Below are 17729 nucleotides of genomic sequence, written 5' to 3'. Positions count from 1 at the left end.
CTGACGTAAATTTCAGATCGGATCTATTGACGCGCCAGCACCTGCTAGCCACTTAGAATGTCTCCTGGCGGTACCGCTCCCCACTATCTCGATCGTACCTGCAGATCAGAACGACATCTATGATGTAGATGCACGGGTCAGACTAAGCCCCCTATGGTGTGGCATGGGATTTGCTATGCAATTAAGTCGGCGATCCGGAATAGCGATGATGTCGGTGCAGGGGTAGATTTGAGTCTGTGGGCTGTTGCGATGTCAGTATAGATGTAGTGTGCCGTCGTTCATGTTAGATGCCATTCACATTCATATTCTCAGCGCTACGCCTAGCACCAATCGCACTCTCTTTGAAGCAATGGCTCAGACTACCACCAAAGCTCATACCCTACACTTTTCCTATGACAACGACGATAGTTGTGCGCTCACAGCTCTCATCAATGATGTCCGCTTCCACGTCACTGTCGACCCCAAGGTACTTCAGAAGTCCTCTGAGAAGCCTCTCTACTATGAATACCTCGACAAGATCTCTGCGCTTCGCGAGGCCGACGAGCGCGAGGAGGAGCTAGCCGAAGAACGAGAAGCAAAAGTAAAGAACAAGAAGAACAAGAACAAAGACCGACAGGGCTCGGAGGGAAAGGATAGCGGCATCGACGTCACAGCCGACTCTGACGACGAGTATGTAGAGGACGACGTCTCAGAAGCAGGAGAAGACGCCGACCAAGACTCTGCGAGCGCAGGCGTCGAACTGCGAAACTGGATCCTCGCTTCCTTCTCCGACATCACAAACACCTACGCGCCGCCAAACCGCGAACCCGAAGAATCCACCTTGTACGAATGGTACCACGGTCCCACCTACTTCTACACTCTACAAATCGCCAGCGGAGAACTCTCACCAGAACTCTTGGAAACAACATCCGACCTAGAAGCCAAAATCGAAGCCCTCGTCCCCCGCATGAAAGTTCCCAAATACATGCAAGACTACAAGCTCCCCTGGCTCAACGCCAACGACCTGACCGTCGAGTCAGAAGTCAGCATGCCACCTCCCGCACACCCAGGCCAAGTCCTCCATAAAGAGACGAAGGACACATACTTCTTCAAGCCAGTCGTAGCCGACCAACCCGAGTCTGTGAAGCGCGAGATACAGATCCTGCGTAAGATTGAGAAACTAGGTCTGAATATCAAGTTTCCACATTTACGCGGGTTTGTTGCTCAGGGCAATAGCAAGACAGAAGTCATGGGCTTGTTATTGGAGAACATCGATGCGCCGACGCCGTTGACCAAGTTGCTCAGGTCGTCGGTGGATGAGGAGAAGAGGCGTGTTTGGAGTGAGAAGAGTGCGGCGTATGTTTCGTTACTTCACGACAACGGTATCATTTGGGGCGATGCGAAAGCAGACAACTTCATGGTCGACGCGAATGACGAGCTTTGGATCATTGATTTCGGAGGCAGCTATACAGAGGGCTGGGTGGATCCTGATATCAGCGAGACACTCGAAGGCGATGACATGGGACTTGAGAAGATTCAGGCTGCGCTCGAGGATCCGGATAAGAATACAGCGGATTTGGGGTTAGTTGAGGAGGAAGAGGATGAAGAGGCGGTGGTGGAGCAGGTGGTGAGTGAGCAGAGTAGTAGTAGTGTCAAGGAGACGGCTAGTACGTTGTTTGTTACGGAGAAGTCGGCTGGTGAGGAGGTTACGAGAACGGAGAAAAGGAAGAGGGCTGTGGATGAGGTTGAGAGTGAGGTTGGTGAAGATGGAACTGAGCTTGCTGGTGGAGAGGAGGACGAGCATGCGGAGAAGAAGAGGAAGAGCGAAGAGTGATACCCCTATATAGTACTTGCGCATTAATACCATTACCCTTTTGACAAAGTCTTGTTTTCTCCCTCTCCATGTCATACTTGAGTGGTATATGTGGTCCATCGCATGCGCCTCTCGTATCATGGGGATTGAGCGGGGTTGAGTTGGAGTACTTTGTTGTTATTTAGTCATGAGTGGAAAGCTACACAATTGCACGCTTGCACCTCGCTTGTCCCAGAGATATTTATACACGGCGTTGTCTTCGAATTGTATTCTCTCAGAGACGCATTCCGCCTCATCTTCTTACTTCCTGTTCGCTCTCTGCTCCTTATCCGCTGTGGTTTGGCTGATGTCCAGACCAAGACCCCTGCTGTCGAGGTAGACCTTGTTTGCGCTCTGTTGCAGAATCTGTGCGATATTCCTTGCGTTCTCGAACTCCCTGAGATCGACGTAACTCCTGCTCTTCTTGATGGCGTCACCAATCAGCTCGGCGGAGCGGGCCTCACCCTGGGCGCGGACGACGGTGGCTTGCTTCTCCTGGCGGGCTTTGTCGACGACGAAGGCGGCACGTTGGGCCTCTTGCTGTGCGACTTGCTTGGCTTCGACTGCGGCGGTGAATTCGGGGGAGAAGGCGAGGTGCTAAGGACGATTAGAAGACGGCGGGGTAAGAAGACGTGGGTAGAAACTTACTGTTAGAGAGACATCGTCGAGCATGATGTTGAACCTCGCTGCTCTTCGGACCAAGTTGTCGCGTACCAGCCTACTGACGTTCTCACGCTGTGTGATGAGCTGACTGGCATTGAACTGCGCCACGACGCTCTTGAGAACCTCGTTGACGATTGATGGCAGAACACGTTCGTCGTAGTCGGTGCCGAGTGTCCTGTAGATCTGCGGCAGAGATTCGACTCGCGGTCTTGACAGTACACGGCAGGTTATGTTGACCATCTGCAAGTCCTTGGTGCCGGTGAGGGAGGCGACGTTTCGGGGTTTGGCGCGCACATCGTAGGTGATGGGGGTTTCGAACCAGGGAATGCGGAAGTGGGTTCCTTCGCTGTAGATTTCCTTCTGGACGCCGCCTACTCGGGTGTACTTGATTGCTCGGTGACCACCGTCGACTGTCGCAAGTCAGCATCATTCGTATTATGGCCATTGGAAGGCCCTAGGAGAGAGCTCTTGAAGAAGACCTACCGTTGAACAGAGCATTGTTCGCCATCCAGATTCCACCACCAACTAGTACCAGTCCTCCAAGACCTCCAAAAAGGCCCTTCGGTGGTCCGCCGCCGCCCGCGCCGCCGAATCGAGAGCCGCGTCGTGTCAGCTCATTCTGGATGCGCGCCCAGGCTTCCTTGGGATCCGGTGCAGACATGTTGGCCGTGAGGGTGAGGGGTTGGCGTGGGGTGCGTGAGACGTGTAGGCGGCGACGATGGCGGATGCAGCTCGGTCATGAGGTAGTCGACGATGGGAAAATGGTAGTCGGCCAATCACAACTCCCGACCGCACCGAACCGCCAAGCAAACCTCCGCATTGCTGTATCGCGGTGGCTAGACCCTTTTGCGACTATATTTTCGGGCATATGTGCATCGCTTGAAACATTCCACCACTGTTGTAGCCACAGGTCGAATGTCCTCGCGGGCTTGACGTCTCATCTTAGATGGTGGCTTACCAGAGTTGTCGCAGTATCTCCGCGCATAGACCACCCAATCAATGTCGTAGGTAGACCCGTCTTAAGCACAGCTGTCCATAAGCTCCCCCATCTCCATTCGGTTTCGTTCCTGCCCATCTGGCGGCGGTTCTTCTTTTCTTGTGCATTGCCATCGTTTCGTGATACCCGATTCTTTCTTTCACTCTCGATTAATTGACTTGCGACCGTCGCGTGAACCATTGCGCCGCAGGTGAAGCTACTATCAGCCAAGCAGGAGGTACCTTTGTTCCCTGCTTTAGCTCCAATTCGACAATCCTCTGACAAGATTTCAGATAGATAGACTACGTCCGAATCTAATCGAGCAATCAATTGCACCCCGAGTCGAACCTCATCGTCAACCCGAGCACCGCATTGCGCCCCTCCAACATGCACATCACTCCGCAATCGCTGCGGACCATTGCCTGGTCGACCCTCGCTCTCTCCACAGCGCACGCCCAATATGTCATAGATAACCTCAGCTTTGGCCAGAAAGCTGGCCAACAAATCTCGCCCGATTACACGACAGTCCCTCACTTTGTCATTCAGGGCTCAGACGACTACGTGCCCCAGATTCTTTCCGACAGAATTATCCTCACACCTCCATACCCTGGAGGTAAGCGTGGTTCGATATGGGCGCAGGATCCGCTACACCACAGCGGCGACTGGACGGCCGAGTTGGACTTCAGAGCGACTGGCATGGAGCGTGGAGGTGGTAACCTGCAGTTGTGGTACATCAAGGACTCACAAGCGCGGGAGACACCGGCGAGCCTGTACACGGCTCCCAAGTTTGACGGACTGGTACTCGTCATAGACCAGTATGAAGGACACGGCGGCTCTGTTCGCGGTTTCCTGAACGATGGGACCAAGGACATCAGGGCTCACCCTGACCCTGACACATTGGCCTTTGGCAGATGCGATTATGCATACAGGAACCGTGGAGAGCTTACGCCTATCAAATTGCACCACGCAGAGGGTTTCCTAGAGGTCATTGTAGACGGAGAAACCTGCTTCAAGACTAACAAGGTATGCTCTCAAACCCACGCGCTCAGATACACACCACTCACTATCCCTCTAGGTCGATCTCCCTGAAGGCTACTACTTCGGTGTAAGCGCCTCCTCCGCCGAGAACCCCGACTCCTTCGAAGTTCACAAGTTCGTCGTCTCTACCACCAACTCGTACACGCGCGAAGAGCCCAACCTAAGCAAGAAGGACTACATCAACTCGCAGCAACAACACCAACAACAGCAAAACCTCGCTGCTCAACAAGGCCACGAGCAGCAGACGCACAAGCAGAACCAAGGGCAGCAGAACTACGGTTCTTCCACCTCCCAGCAAGACATCCCCAAGATGCTTGAAGACGTTCTAGCAGGCAACATCCGCTCGCAACAAGACCAATTCGCCGACCTCCACAACCGCATCCAAATCATCAACAACCGCGTCTTCGAAATCGCCGAGACTGTCACACTCATCCACAAGGAGAATATGGAGCGCTGGGAGGAACTCCATCGTCGCATTGTACCAATGGATGACCGCGCAGCGGCCACAATCCGCAACATGGAAAAGGTTGAGCGCACGACTATGCAGATACTGCGAGACATCGAGAGCAAAGATTACAAGGATATGATGCAGCAAATTCATCACGCCCTGGACAGGAACCACGGACACGTCATGTCGAGTTTGCCTGGGATGATGGGTGATGGTAAGTGACAATTCTCAATCCGATGTGTTTTGAGAGGACAGTAAAGCTAACTCGATACCACAGTTGTTGGCAGCCACGGACCCAGCCTAATGACCTTCTTCTTCATCGCGGTCGCTGTTCAGATTATGATCACAGGTGCTTATATCGTTTACAAGAAGAGACGAGGCGGTGCGCCCAAGAAATACTTGTAAACCACTCTCTAGGGGTTTGAGATCAGACCAAGAGACGTGCATATATGTGGACTGGGGAATGTGTACTATACGCTGTACCCGAGAAACGCGTTGTTCTCGGTGTGTTGTTTGTTACCTGGCATGGAATACTACATGGCATTGCTTTTACTGTTAAAGGAGCCAGTGATGTGTACGCGGCGTTTGATTTGTGACTTGCGAGGAAAGCAAGCGGAAGTACGAACTTCGTACTAAGATTCATATTCAGATTGTAAATATCTTCTATGCAATTCTTACCCAAATGAAAACACCATCTATGCAGTAAAGAAAGGAAAGAGGTCAGTCACCACATGCTCTATGCAGCGTCCCAACCATATGTATGCACCCCATCCCCCATAGCAACAGAAACAAATCCCCGACTTCTTAGCCTAACCGCTCATCTTGCGTGGCTCAAGCAGCAACTTGCCCTGCGGTCCAGACTTCTCTTGAAACCCTTCCGTCCTCGAGAACACGCGTTGACCGCGTAGCCAAGTCTCCCTCACAACACCCTTGAGCGTCTTGTTCTCATACGGCGAGACCTTGTTGCGGAAGAGCATCGTGTTAGGCTCGACCTGCATCACCGTTAGCCCACAGCTCATACACAGTTCAAAGAAGAAAAGAGATGGAAGAAAACACATACCAAGAACTCGGCCTCATCGTCAAAAACCACAATATCAGCATCAAATCCCACACTAATATCGCCCTTGCTCTTCTCAAGCCCAACCTGCTTCGCCGTATTCCTACAGCACCAACGTACAATTTCCTCGATGCTGAAGTCAGGGTTGCGCTTCGTGCCTTCGGTCCACAGGATAGGTAGACCGAGGCCCACGCTCGAGATGCCGCCCCAAGCGCTGAAGAAATCACCTTTTTCTTCTGGTCCTTGGATGTCGGTTGCGCTGCTCTCGCCCGTCTTCTTAGGTGCTAGATGTGGGGGTAAAAGTTTGATCTCAGGCGTGCAAGGGGAGTGATCAGAGACGACTGTTTGAATCACGCCATCGGCTGTGTCTTGAAGCAGTTCTTCCCAGAGGCCATCTTGGTTGGATTGAGAACGGATGGGCGGGCAGCATTTGTGTCTTGTGTCGCCTTCCTGGATGCCTTCTGATGCGAGAGCAAGGTAGTGGAAACAGGTTTCTGCTGTGATTTTGATGCCGTCGGCACGCGCTTTGCGTAGCATGGGGATGGCTTCTATGGCCGAGAGGTGCACGATGTGGAGTTGCAGGTCCGGGGCAAGATGGGCTAGGGAGAGGATTTCGGCTACGGCGCAGGTTTCGAAGGATGGCGGGCGGGATTGCAGGAATGTGTCGTAGGAAGTTAATGGGCCTTTGGGGGCGAGTGGAGGAAGGGATTGTTGCACGTCGTCGCCTACTGAGTCGGTGATGGGTGGGATCATTTCGGCGTGGAACATTAGTGTTGTTGTTGAGTCTTTGAGTTCGAGGAGAGCCTTTTCGATGTCGAGGGATGAGACGGCGGGGAACTCGTCGACCTAGAGAGTGGTTAGTGTCACGTGCTGGGATGCTGAGATAAATATACTTACTCCACTGTCGCAAAGGAAACCCTTGAAGCCCCGAACACCCTCCTTGACTAAAGCCTTGAGGTCTCCAGAGTTTCCGGGGATGATGCCACCGTAGAAGCCTACATCAACCCAGCACTTTCCCTGTGATGCTTCGCATTTGATCTTGAGGTTCTCGACAGTAGTCGTAGGAGGGATAGCGTTTAAAGGCATGTCAATGACAGTTGTGACACCGCCGAAGGCCGCAGCCCGGGTACCAGTCCAGAAGCCTTCCCATTCTGTCCGACCAGGCTCGTTGAGGTGTACATGGGCATCGACAAGACCAGGTAGTAAGATGTGTGGCGAGTAGTCGGTGTATGGTGTGCCTTCAGGGAAGTCCGTACGAGGAAGTACTGAATGGAAGATGGAAGTGATCTTCCCTGTGAGGTTTGATACAACGATAGTAGCCTCAGTCAACCGACCAGCAACAACTGCTCTTGATGAGGCAAGAACTGTGATGGATTGAATGGGTTGCTCGTGGGAGACGGGTGGAGGCGTGGTTGCGTGGGGTGCCATGATGCCAAGTTGGAAATGTAATCGACTGTGAGAAGACACGGACAAGAAAAGAGTGCGCAAAGAAGTCTGAAGGTGCTCAGCTCCGTGCTAACAGCAAGAGCTATATACAGCAACAAGCCCCGAACTCGGCAAACGCGGGGAAGAAGGTGGGCGTCTCCGGGTGAGCTGCAGATAAGCGTTGATAAGGCACGTTTGGTGTTGCGCCTAACAGATGTCAAAGAGGAAAGTAGATTGTATCTTGCTGAAAGTTGGCAAAGCAGTACTTTCAAACAGAGAAGACGTTTGAGAGAAGAGATGCGCTCAGTAAGTCGTTATCAAAAACGCCAAAACCTGGGGTACAGGTCCTTATCTACCCGTTGGTATGGGCCAGCCCAAAGATCCTCTCGGGGCATTGTAGCCAGAATCTGGGTCAGCTAACATGGCGTCAGGGGACTGTGGAGCATCGGCGAACCCTGGAATACACGTTGCTCGATTCTATCGAGTAACTAGGGTGGAGGTAGTCTATCGCGGCCGCCTTAGCCATGCATCTCGACCCTGTCTCCCGTTGGTCGATTTAGTGTAGATACGAGGCTATTCGCTCCGGTACTGTATGCTATCTCCAGATCGGGCATGCGAGATATTGGCTGTGTATATTGGGCGCGCATCATGAGCTGTTTCTCAGTCGTCGTTGCTCGAAGATTAATTTTCCGAAGACTGGGTAGAGCGTTGGAATCGGTAAACTTCCTAAACGTGTTGCTGCACGTTGTGGATGGTGTTGGGGGACGTGCATGTGTTACTGATAAGCAGCTGCAAGGGTATTGATGCACGCGATAGGCGCACAGCAGATCGCGCGATTAGAGCCCTCAAACTAGCGCAGGGTCAACGGCGGAGCGTCATACTTCTAGAATCTCAGACCCAGGGCTTCAGTGATATTCTGTTCACTGCTTTCTTTACGGTTTGCGTAAAGATTGAATATGGAAACACACTCTTGTCGTGAAACGCTCGTTGGCATAGAAGGTGCGAGTTCGAAGACATCGGAGTAAGGCCCGATTCCATCGGAGAAGCTAAGCATATGTCAGCCAGCGTACCTCCCAACACGACCTTCCCATTACTCGATAGATATCGAGTAAAGGAAATACGATGCGCCGAAGACTGAGGCCAGCCGTTGACTAGTCCAATGCGAACGCCCTGACTGTTCGGGGCTGGCCGACAGCCATATCATCAACCGAGAACCCGAACGCGCCCGGGTCATGCTGGTGCCATTCTTCTACCCACCTCGTCCAAGCAAGCGCGACTACACCTGGACATTTTACTGAGACCCCGAAATGCGAGGATATGTATAGAGGTGAAGAGACGGCCATACTGTGGTTTCGGAGGTTTCCGATGTTTCTGTCATGCTATGATCGTCGGTGGGAGTCGTCTATCGCAAGCGGCGAACTACGGCACTGAAGCCCTGTCCTCAGGGTAACTATCGAGTAACGAAAACTCGACGCCTCTCGGTTTCTGGAATTTTCAGTAGCGCGCCAACACAACGGACGTCGCAAAGACCATAGCTACTCTCGACTCGCTCTGGCGGCCGGCAGGCTTTGCAGGCACGATGGGCCGAACTGCCTCTACATTGGCTGCCTGCGCCTACGGGCAGCTCGGTAAAGACCTTGCAGATGCGCTTCAACGCCGAAGACAAGTTTTGCTTACGTTTGCCCGGGTGATTGAAGGCGTGTTGCTCAGCATGGTACGCAATGGTCCTAGCCGGCATGTCAAACGGGCTGCTGCGTCCGACAGCGGCTCGGTGATCAGCGTCGACAGGCATAACCGCATGCCTGACGCGTACTTGTTTGTCTGTGAACGGTGTCTGTAATATTCATGCACTGGCTGCCACATTCAGAACGACCAGGCAAGTGGGAAGATCAGCTCAAAGCACTTCAACGAATCTTGGTAAGCTGGGATTGTTTGTCATACGAGAGAGGGTCAGCAACACCTGTAGCTTCTTTGAGAGTTTCGTTGGTTGAATATGCCTGACGACCCCGCCCCCAAACAGCGTAGCAGCTAACGATGTACACCCAAGCTCACTTCTTCAGCGTCGACTGCTTCGTCTGCGGAAACGAGGATGACTTTGACACTTTGTTAGCTGCCAACAGAGTTCGTGAGTTGTAAAGACTGGCTTGGAGTCCATATTCTGCAGCCGTTTCGCGTCTAAGATCCAGATAGGTGTAGGCATCTGGTTTGTAGTAAATGGTCCTGCCGACGTTGATGAGACCCATGGTCTCAAGCTCGTGGAGTACTCGCAGTACATCGTCAGCATCCAGGAAGTCATTTGTGTAGACACAGACTACGAAAGGTATTGCGTCAGTAATTGTGCACTATCTGTCGTACGTCGGACTTACTTAGTCGCTCGTCCTTGCCGTCGTCTGTGGCCACCTTGCAGGTACAGCCAAGTCGATTATCGATCACATTTGCGACGACTTGCTTCCAGACCCGAGCAACTTCCACAGCTTTGGGGAACAACATCCACTAACACCAGTCAGTGATTTGAAGAAGTGAATAATCGGGCAGCTAATGGAACTTACCTTCCCGGACATAACATGCGTGTCCTTTGCAAGGTCCGAGATCCGTTCTTGTAGAGCTTTGCTCTCTTGAAGGAGCTGTTTAGTGACCATTCCCCTAGGCCCCTTCGCGCCTTCTTTCTGGATGTTGCGGCGGGTCTGGAGCGACTGTTGAAGCAACTCCGTGCCACGCGATGTAAAGTCTTGAACACGCGGCGAAGGTGACTTGTCGCGAGGATTGCGATACGGATTAGCAGCCCGGATCCAGGGACATGTAGAGATGGAGGTTGTATATGGAGGAAGTCGCCTGACAAAGTCATCAACAGGCTCGCCTAGCTGCCACGCATCATCCTGTCCTTCCAAAGGATTGAACAGTTCAAGGTTCGAGGCCGGCACAGGTGAGGGCTCTCGCTTTCGCTTGCCTTGTCTTGCCAATCGCTCCTGCTCCATAGCTTGGCGGTTGAGACCCGACATGTCGAAGGTGTTAGTCGTTGCTGCAGGTTGCTTGTCTAACACGGCTCCATCTAATGGTGGTGCTAGTGTTCTTGCAGCAGCCGTGATTGTGTTCAGGTCTTTGGCATGTGCGCGCCAGAAAGGTCCGGTCTTGAAGCTTTCACACTTTTTTGATTGGCGCTGTTGTTCATCCTCATCACCTAAATTCACTGTCAGTCACATATTATGGGATTAGCTTGAGGTGTCCAGACTTACCATAGAAACTGCTATCATCTGAGATCCACCCTTCTCCGGACACAGTATCCTCCTCCGCCATATTCCGCACTGTGAGTACTGTCGCAGTTCATGCCCTGCCCTGGTGAGGTTTGAGCAACGTGGAGAATGTTTGCTCGACTTGACGCGATATGACGAGCGATGGTTACACGGATGGGGAAGGAACGAGGGACGGCGGACAAGGGTATCCCTGCAGCCTGAACGCGCCCGCGACCACTATACTCGAACGCGTCGGCCAACTCTTTCACCCCCAGCATCCGCGTCCTCACAACATATCCCTCCAAATTCAATCGCATGACTTCCGAGATGCCGCATTCGGTTACGCCAGATTCAACGCCCGCAGAGGAGTCTTCAACGGCAATGTCCCAGTCGGATGCTATCAAACCCGAGCCGGAGACGCAAGATGTTGCAATGGAAGATGCACCCACAGCCGCCGCGGTAGAGAAGCCCAAGGTGAACCTCGAGGAGCTCTTCGACGATGAAGATTCAGACGAAGAGTTTCCTTCGAGCGCGCCAGCACCTACGTCGCAGGAGGATGCCTCGCAACCCGCACCAATGTACGCCCCACCTACCGACATAATGCATTCATGACGCTTGCTGACACCGATACAGCAAGATCACATCAAAATCCTCCTTCTCCGACCCAGACGTCATGCGCGCATTCTACCAACGCCTGTTCCCCTTCCGTCCCCTCTTTCAATGGCTCAACCATTCCGCAATACCCAGCAACGACTTTGCACACCGCGAATTCGCCTTCACCCTACCCAACGACGCATACCTACGATACCAGTCTTTTCCAACAGCCGATCTCCTGCGGAAGCAATGCATAAACATGCTGCCCTCACGTTTCGAAATCGGTCCCATGTACAGCACAAACCCGAGAGATAGGAAAACGCTACGGAAAGCGAGCTCGTTCCGCCCGCTGATGAAAGAGCTGGTGTTTGATATCGATATGACAGATTACGACGATATCAGAACATGTTGCACAGGTGCGAGCATCTGTCTCAAGTGCTGGGGCTTCATCACAATGGCCATCAAGACCATCGATGTTGCTCTACGGGAAGACTTTGGCTTCAAACATATCCTCTGGGTGTACTCCGGTCGTCGAGGAGCCCACGCCTGGGTCTGCGATAAGCGCGCCCGAGAAATGGACGACCAAAAGCGCCGCTCCGTAGCCGGCTATCTCGAACTACTCAAGGGAGGAGACCAGGGCGGCAAGAAGGTCAACGCGCGACGACCTCTACATCCTCATCTCGAGCGCAGTCTGGCTATCCTGAAAGAGCACTTCCAGACCTCCATTCTCGCTGAACAAGATCCTTGGGCTGCGGAAGAGAAATCCGCGCACCTCCTCGACCTCATCCCAGACCCTACGCTCAGAGCAGCACTAAAGAAGAAGTGGGATTCTGCGCCCTCCCGCCCCAGCGCATCGAAATGGGCCGACATTGACGCGTTAGCCAAATCCGGCGCCTTGTCAAAGACGCCCAAAGACCTTCTCGAAGCGAAGCAAGACATCATCCTAGAATACACATACCCCCGTCTCGATGCCGAAGTCTCTAAGAAACTCAACCATTTGCTCAAGTCGCCATTCGTAATTCACCCCGGAACAGGACGTGTCTGTGTTCCAATCGACACACGGACAGTGGAGGATTTCGATCCGTTGAGCGTACCAACAGTCACGCAGTTACTCCAGGAGATCGACGATTGGTCGGGCGAAGAAACGGATAAGAAGATACAGGACTGGGAGAAGACGAGCTTGAAGCCGTACGTAGACTACTTTCGACGGTTTGTCGCGGGCTTAGTGGACGAGGACAAACCAGCGCTGAAGAGGGAGAGAGAGGAAGGTGCCGATGCTATGGAATTTTGATGATGTACCGTTCACCAAGAACATGAGGGTATGTAAGGCGCCTGGCGTTGGGGACAGAAAGATTGGAATATGTATGATGCATCTCGACGTTCTCAATATCTACCACTACCATACTCACTCGAAGATTCCACACCCCACATCATACCTTAACCAAGATTACCCAATGAACATACATTCCCCTCCATAGTACAATACGGCATCTGAATCGGCTCCGCCCCAATCCCCTTGGCCACCAATCTCTCTCTCATCTCGCTCAACCGAGGCGCTGCATCGATCTGGCTCCTGTTCTGGCCCATCTCGTCCTTGGCACCCGACCATAGTACTTCCGCAGCTGCCGCAGCACGGGGCCAAATCATCCTATCGACATTGACGGGATCGGTTTGCTCGGCCCACATGTGCGCTTCGCCGCCGATGACGAGATGCTGGTTCTCGGCAGGGACGCCGTGTAAAGGGTCGTAAGAGTAGATTAGACGCCAGTTGTGGAAGGGGGCGCAGTAGTCTTGGTAGGGGTAGTATTGCGCGCTGACGGAGGGGTAGAAGTTCAGCCATTGGCCTTTGCCGCAGTCGAGGTACTGTTGGGTGGTTGTCAGTACACGCGAGATTGTCATGGAGAGAGGAACATGTAAGATGGAGAGATAAGATTTTCGCTTACCCAGTAGTTGTAGTTCCCAACTATAGCTTTATGTCCCTTTGACACGATCTGCGCAACTGCCTCGTCGCTCTGCCACGATTGCACGAGTACATCAGAACCGAGCGTTAAGTTCCATTCTAGCAGCATCTCTTCCCACACCACAGGCGTGAGTCCCATGGCGCGTACCTGGTCGTGGTTCCGATCAACAAACTTCTGCATGAGCGGTTGCAGGATAGCTGAATCGTTGCTCTTGACTGTGTCATCAAACAAGTACGCGTTCTTGTTTACTTCATCGCCACCCGTGTGGAAGTACGCCGAGTAGGGAGACACCCTTGGTAGTACATCATCGAAAAGCTTCTCTAGGAAATCATTGACAGCAGGCGAGTTTAGTTTCAGTGTGCCGGAGGGTGGGGAGGCGGCGTATGTGTTCCAGTCTGGCTGAATGCCGAACGCAGCTATGAGCTCTGGGAAGCTATAGTGTATGCTTGAGGTGTGGCCTGGCATGTCGATCTCGGTGATCATTTCTACGCCTTGGAGCGCGGCGTGGCGTTGTATCATCGCGAAGTCGTCCACTGTGAGGACTAGATCTGGTCGGTATGCTCCCTTGGCGGATAGCTCGGGCATGGAGGGGATCTCCAAGGGCCAGGACTGGCTGTCTGTCACGTGGAGATGGAAACGGTTCATTTTGTTGTAGGCAGCAGCGTCGATCTGCCGTTTGATGTCGGCTGTGGAGAAGTAGTTGCGTGACACATCGAGATTGATACCGCGGTGCTGGAACTTCGGACTGTCGGTGATTTGAACAGGTGCCAAGGGGGTGTATACATGTTGCTGATCGGAGTGTGCGTAGAAGAGCTGAGAAAATGTTGTCAAGCCTCGTGCTATCCCTACGCTGGTGTTTGCGCTGATGCTTGCAACACCCTCTTTTGTCAATGAGAGACTATAGGATTCGTCAACCTCTCCAGCAAGTGGCTTGGTGACATTAGGGTCAACGGTTTTGAGCACTTTGACGTCGACGCGGGAGATGTATGACGTATTCGACTGGCTTGGAGACGGCTCATCCCAGTCTCTAGGGTGAAACTTCCATGGGTAAAAGTTGGTTTGGAAGAGTGTTGCCCATGTAGAATTGATGGCGTACACGACAATGTCGTCGCTAGTGATGCCTTCGCCGGTGGCTGTTTCGGACTTTTCGCTAGGTACCGGTCCTGTGTATTGCGTGCGCAATTTCAGGTCGCTGCTGTCATGTGCGTATGGAGCTTGATTAGAATTGAACCCGAAGAGAAAAGTGATCTGATCCATGATTGAGCCTACATTTCTTGCGCCAGGTTCATACCAATAGAATGGTACATCTTGTTTAATGAAAAGAACAGCATCGCCATATTCATGGGAGACAGGTACAGGCCAAATTGCTGCTGCTGCGGATATGAGAAGAGATAGTGTAGTACATGTAAGAGGCTTCATGATGCAAAGAGACCAGGTCAAGACTGGAAGAATCAAAAGATCGTTGAATAGGAGAGAAGAGACGGGTGGATTGCAATCTATGTATAAGAGCGAAAACTGGCGCAAGGCATTATACCTATGTAGGCCCGATCCGGTTGCTCCGAATGGTTTCTCGAAGCGTAAGCTCCTGCGGTATTCCCGGCAGTTGCAACGGTTGATAATATATCGATGCCGGTAGAATATACAGACTCAGTCTGAGATAAGCAAGTAGTAACCTTGTGGTTGTATCGCGGTCATTGACTGGAGAGTTCAACTAATGCGAGCTAGCCCTGAAGTGGGGTAAACCATGGACTCGAGCAAGAGGTGCGATGACGTGCGGGCGTCCAGCTGTCAGCCTCCTCTTCGTCGAAACTTTATCAGCTTCGACGTAAGTTCCAAGCTGTTGTAATGTGCCACCTGAGCCACGCTCTCCACATCTCATGATATTCTGGGGTTTCCCGCGGGTTGATGCTGACGGCACGATGCAGCCGACTCGGCAATTTGGGCGATCGGCGAGGAGATGACAGGAGGTATACGCGTCGCACGTTTTCCCGCAAGCAAGTAGCTGACCCTTCGCCAGACACATACATACAGTCTTCTGATGTGTATGCAGTCCATTATGACAGCAGTATGGAGGTCGGAATCCCAAGTCTTCCAGAATTCGTCCGAGCGGCCACGATGCTACCACTATCCCCACATGGCCCAGCTATCTCGATCGCTCTTCCCCGCTTTTGCAGGGCATCAGGGATGTGCATGAGCGCACCACGTCTACGCGAGCCCTTAGCATTACTCCCTTTACGTCGAAAATTGCGAGTCTTGCGGCACGGGGGCTTTCAGATGTCAAGCCGAGGTGTCGAGAGAGCGCACGACGCTCTGATTGCACCACCAAGGGACGCAGCAAGCTCGTGTGCCATGAAGAAAGTTTAGCACCGTGGCACCAATGCTCTTCACGTCTCCAGGCAGCTGTCAAAACTCGGTTTTCTTGTCGATCCGAGAACTTTAGGGTAGGTCGATTACCCGCCGGTAGTCCACTCGGCGTTCATAGCGCATTCTCTTCCATGTGAATGCCACCATATATGCGGTGCTAATACCCTGCGAAGCGCCATCCGTCTTAGACGCCTAGTCGCCAATCGCGACCGAGCTCACGGACATGACGAACTATTTCTCGACTCCCTACCTCCTCGGCGCCGCCGTTGTCCTGTACATCGGCTACAGGCTCGTCCAGCAGATCAACACCGATGCGCGAATCCGCAAGCTGGGCGCTCGAGCGCCAGTCCGAAAGACATACTTCCCGTATGGCGTTGACATGGCATACGAAGTTGTCACCCATGCTCTGAAAGACAAGTCGTACGAGCTATGGGTTGCCATGTTCAACAAGTGGTGCGGTCCAGGGCGATACACAATTGAGGCTGGGGTTGGCGAGCGCGTGGTTCTGACTGCAGACCCCGAGAACATCAAGGCTATCCTTGCGACACAATTCAAGGACTACGGCAAGGGAGAGCAGTTCAGGAAAGACTGGCACACCTTCTTGGGCAACGGTACGTACACCAGAGAGTGCGGTCCTAGGGCAACTACGCCGCATCAGACCAAATCAATGGACAGTTACTGACTTTCGCATAGGTATCTTCACTACCGACGGGCAACTATGGCACAACTCACGCCAGCTGATCCGACCGCAATTCGTCAAGGACCGCCTTAGCGACATTGACATCTTCGAGCAACACACCCAAATCCTCATGTCCAAGATCGCCGAGAGTGAGGAGATCGATACGCTTGATATGATGTTCAGGTACACTTTGGATGCCGCTACACATTTCCTCCTGGGACAGAGCGTAGGTAGCCTGGATGAGCCACAGACCGTCTTCGCAGATGCTTTCTTCAAGGCTCAGCAAATACAGAGCTTTGTGTCTAAGATCGGGTACGTAGACTTACTCCAGCACATCAAGCTTGTCACTAACACCACATAGACCTCTAAACTGGCTTATCCCTCGCAAATACCTGGGCTTCTACGACTCGATCAAGATCATCAACGACTTCGTCAACCCCTTCATCGACCGAGCCCTCGCGCTCTCCCCAGAAGAACTCGAGAAGAAGACAAACCACGACGAAGGCTACACATTCCTCCACGCGATCGCAGGATACACACGCGACCGAGACATGCTACGCGACCAACTCGTCTCCGTCCTCCTAGCAGGTCGCGACACAACCGCGTGCACCCTAACATGGGTAATCTACCATCTATCCATCGACCCGACCATACTCGCCAAGTTACGTGCGGAGATTCTCCAGACAGTCGGCCCAGAGCGCCAGCCCACCTACGAAGACCTGAAGAACATGAAATACCTACAACACATCCTGAACGAAACTCTGCGCCTCTACCCCGTCGTCCCATACAATATCCGTCTCGCCCTTAAGGACACCACGCTTCCCGTAGGCGGCGGACCCGACGGCACACAACCCATCGGCATCCTCGCTGGCACACCAATCGGCTACTCAACGCTCGTCATGCAGCGCCGCGAAGACTTGTACCCGCCCACGTCTGCTTCCTTCCCTCCGCCCTCGGTCTTCGCGCCCGATCGGTGGGACAACTGGAACCCGAAGACGTGGACATATGTGCCATTCAACGGTGGACCTAGGATTTGTATCGGCCAGCAGTTTGCACTTACCGAGATGGGGTATACGCTCGTGAGATTGTTCCAGAGGTTTCAGACGGTGGAGAACAAGATGGGCGGGGCGGACCCGGGGATGCATGCGGATATTGTGTTGCAGCCGGCTAAGGAGATTAAGGTTGTTTTCAGGTAAGGTGAGGGTGTGGATGGGGAACTGGGTGCAGGAAGCATTTGGGGTTGACGATGTATGAGCGTTCGCGTTTCTTCGGTTTGCATGTCGCTCTCTTGCTCTGCTATGTCTGCTTAGCCTAGTGCTTTGCCATGTACTGTCGTTGTCTAGTATACCCGTTGAGATACACTACCTTACTATTAATACCCTGAAGTCTTCTGGGCATACCTGCACATATTCTTTATCTTCCTGCCAGCATCACGTCGTCTTATCGTGAAGAAAATATGGCAT

At 52.8% G+C, this 17729-nt stretch overlaps 8 protein-coding genes across 8 annotated transcripts; 4 read left to right on the top strand and 4 right to left on the bottom strand.

Annotated features, from left to right (window-relative positions):
* Window positions 1–349: 349 nt before the first annotated feature.
* Window positions 350–1813, top strand: J4E93_003335 (uncharacterized protein; the record flags this gene model as incomplete). The annotated part of the gene is made up of 1 exon (XM_049341274.1): window positions 350–1813. One exon carries the CDS (start codon window positions 350–352, stop codon window positions 1811–1813), a length of 1464 nt encoding a protein of 487 aa, XP_049202156.1.
* Window positions 1814–2092: 279 nt separating this feature from the next.
* Window positions 2093–3155, bottom strand: PHB2 (Prohibitin-2, subunit of the prohibitin complex (Phb1p-Phb2p); the record flags this gene model as incomplete). The annotated part of the gene is made up of 3 exons (XM_049341273.1): window positions 2093–2428; window positions 2480–2904; window positions 2978–3155. The coding sequence occupies 3 exons, from the start codon at window positions 3153–3155 to the stop codon at window positions 2093–2095; spliced, it is 939 nt and encodes a 312-aa protein (XP_049202155.1).
* A 702-nt stretch (window positions 3156–3857) lies between these two features.
* Window positions 3858–5361, top strand: J4E93_003333 (uncharacterized protein; the record flags this gene model as incomplete). Its single annotated transcript, XM_049341272.1, has 3 exons — window positions 3858–4493; window positions 4546–5170; window positions 5234–5361. The coding sequence occupies 3 exons, from the start codon at window positions 3858–3860 to the stop codon at window positions 5359–5361; spliced, it is 1389 nt and encodes a 462-aa protein (XP_049202154.1).
* A 404-nt stretch (window positions 5362–5765) lies between these two features.
* On the bottom strand, window positions 5766–7441 carry J4E93_003332 (uncharacterized protein; the record flags this gene model as incomplete). Its single annotated transcript, XM_049341271.1, has 3 exons — window positions 5766–5948; window positions 6017–6859; window positions 6911–7441. The coding sequence occupies 3 exons, from the start codon at window positions 7439–7441 to the stop codon at window positions 5766–5768; spliced, it is 1557 nt and encodes a 518-aa protein (XP_049202153.1).
* Window positions 7442–9486: 2045 nt separating this feature from the next.
* Window positions 9487–10437, bottom strand: J4E93_003331 (uncharacterized protein; the record flags this gene model as incomplete). Its single annotated transcript, XM_049341270.1, has 3 exons — window positions 9487–9749; window positions 9805–9931; window positions 9988–10437. 3 exons carry the CDS (start codon window positions 10435–10437, stop codon window positions 9487–9489), a joined length of 840 nt encoding a protein of 279 aa, XP_049202152.1.
* A 546-nt stretch (window positions 10438–10983) lies between these two features.
* On the top strand, window positions 10984–12553 carry J4E93_003330 (uncharacterized protein; the record flags this gene model as incomplete). The annotated part of the gene is made up of 2 exons (XM_049341269.1): window positions 10984–11246; window positions 11302–12553. 2 exons carry the CDS (start codon window positions 10984–10986, stop codon window positions 12551–12553), a joined length of 1515 nt encoding a protein of 504 aa, XP_049202151.1.
* Window positions 12554–12699: 146 nt separating this feature from the next.
* On the bottom strand, window positions 12700–14560 carry J4E93_003329 (uncharacterized protein; the record flags this gene model as incomplete). The annotated part of the gene is made up of 3 exons (XM_049341268.1): window positions 12700–13125; window positions 13206–14418; window positions 14493–14560. The coding sequence occupies 3 exons, from the start codon at window positions 14558–14560 to the stop codon at window positions 12700–12702; spliced, it is 1707 nt and encodes a 568-aa protein (XP_049202150.1).
* Window positions 14561–15810: 1250 nt separating this feature from the next.
* On the top strand, window positions 15811–17462 carry J4E93_003328 (uncharacterized protein; the record flags this gene model as incomplete). The annotated part of the gene is made up of 3 exons (XM_049341267.1): window positions 15811–16198; window positions 16281–16578; window positions 16628–17462. 3 exons carry the CDS (start codon window positions 15811–15813, stop codon window positions 17460–17462), a joined length of 1521 nt encoding a protein of 506 aa, XP_049202149.1.
* Between the last annotated feature and the right edge of the window lie 267 nt (window positions 17463–17729).

The sequence above is a fragment of the Alternaria ventricosa genome (assembly GCF_023758065.1).
Source record: "Alternaria ventricosa strain BMP 2768 chromosome Unknown scaffold_4, whole genome shotgun sequence".
NCBI classification, from domain to species: domain Eukaryota; kingdom Fungi; phylum Ascomycota; class Dothideomycetes; order Pleosporales; family Pleosporaceae; genus Alternaria; species Alternaria ventricosa.
This window is presented reverse-complemented; position numbering and strand designations above follow the sequence as displayed.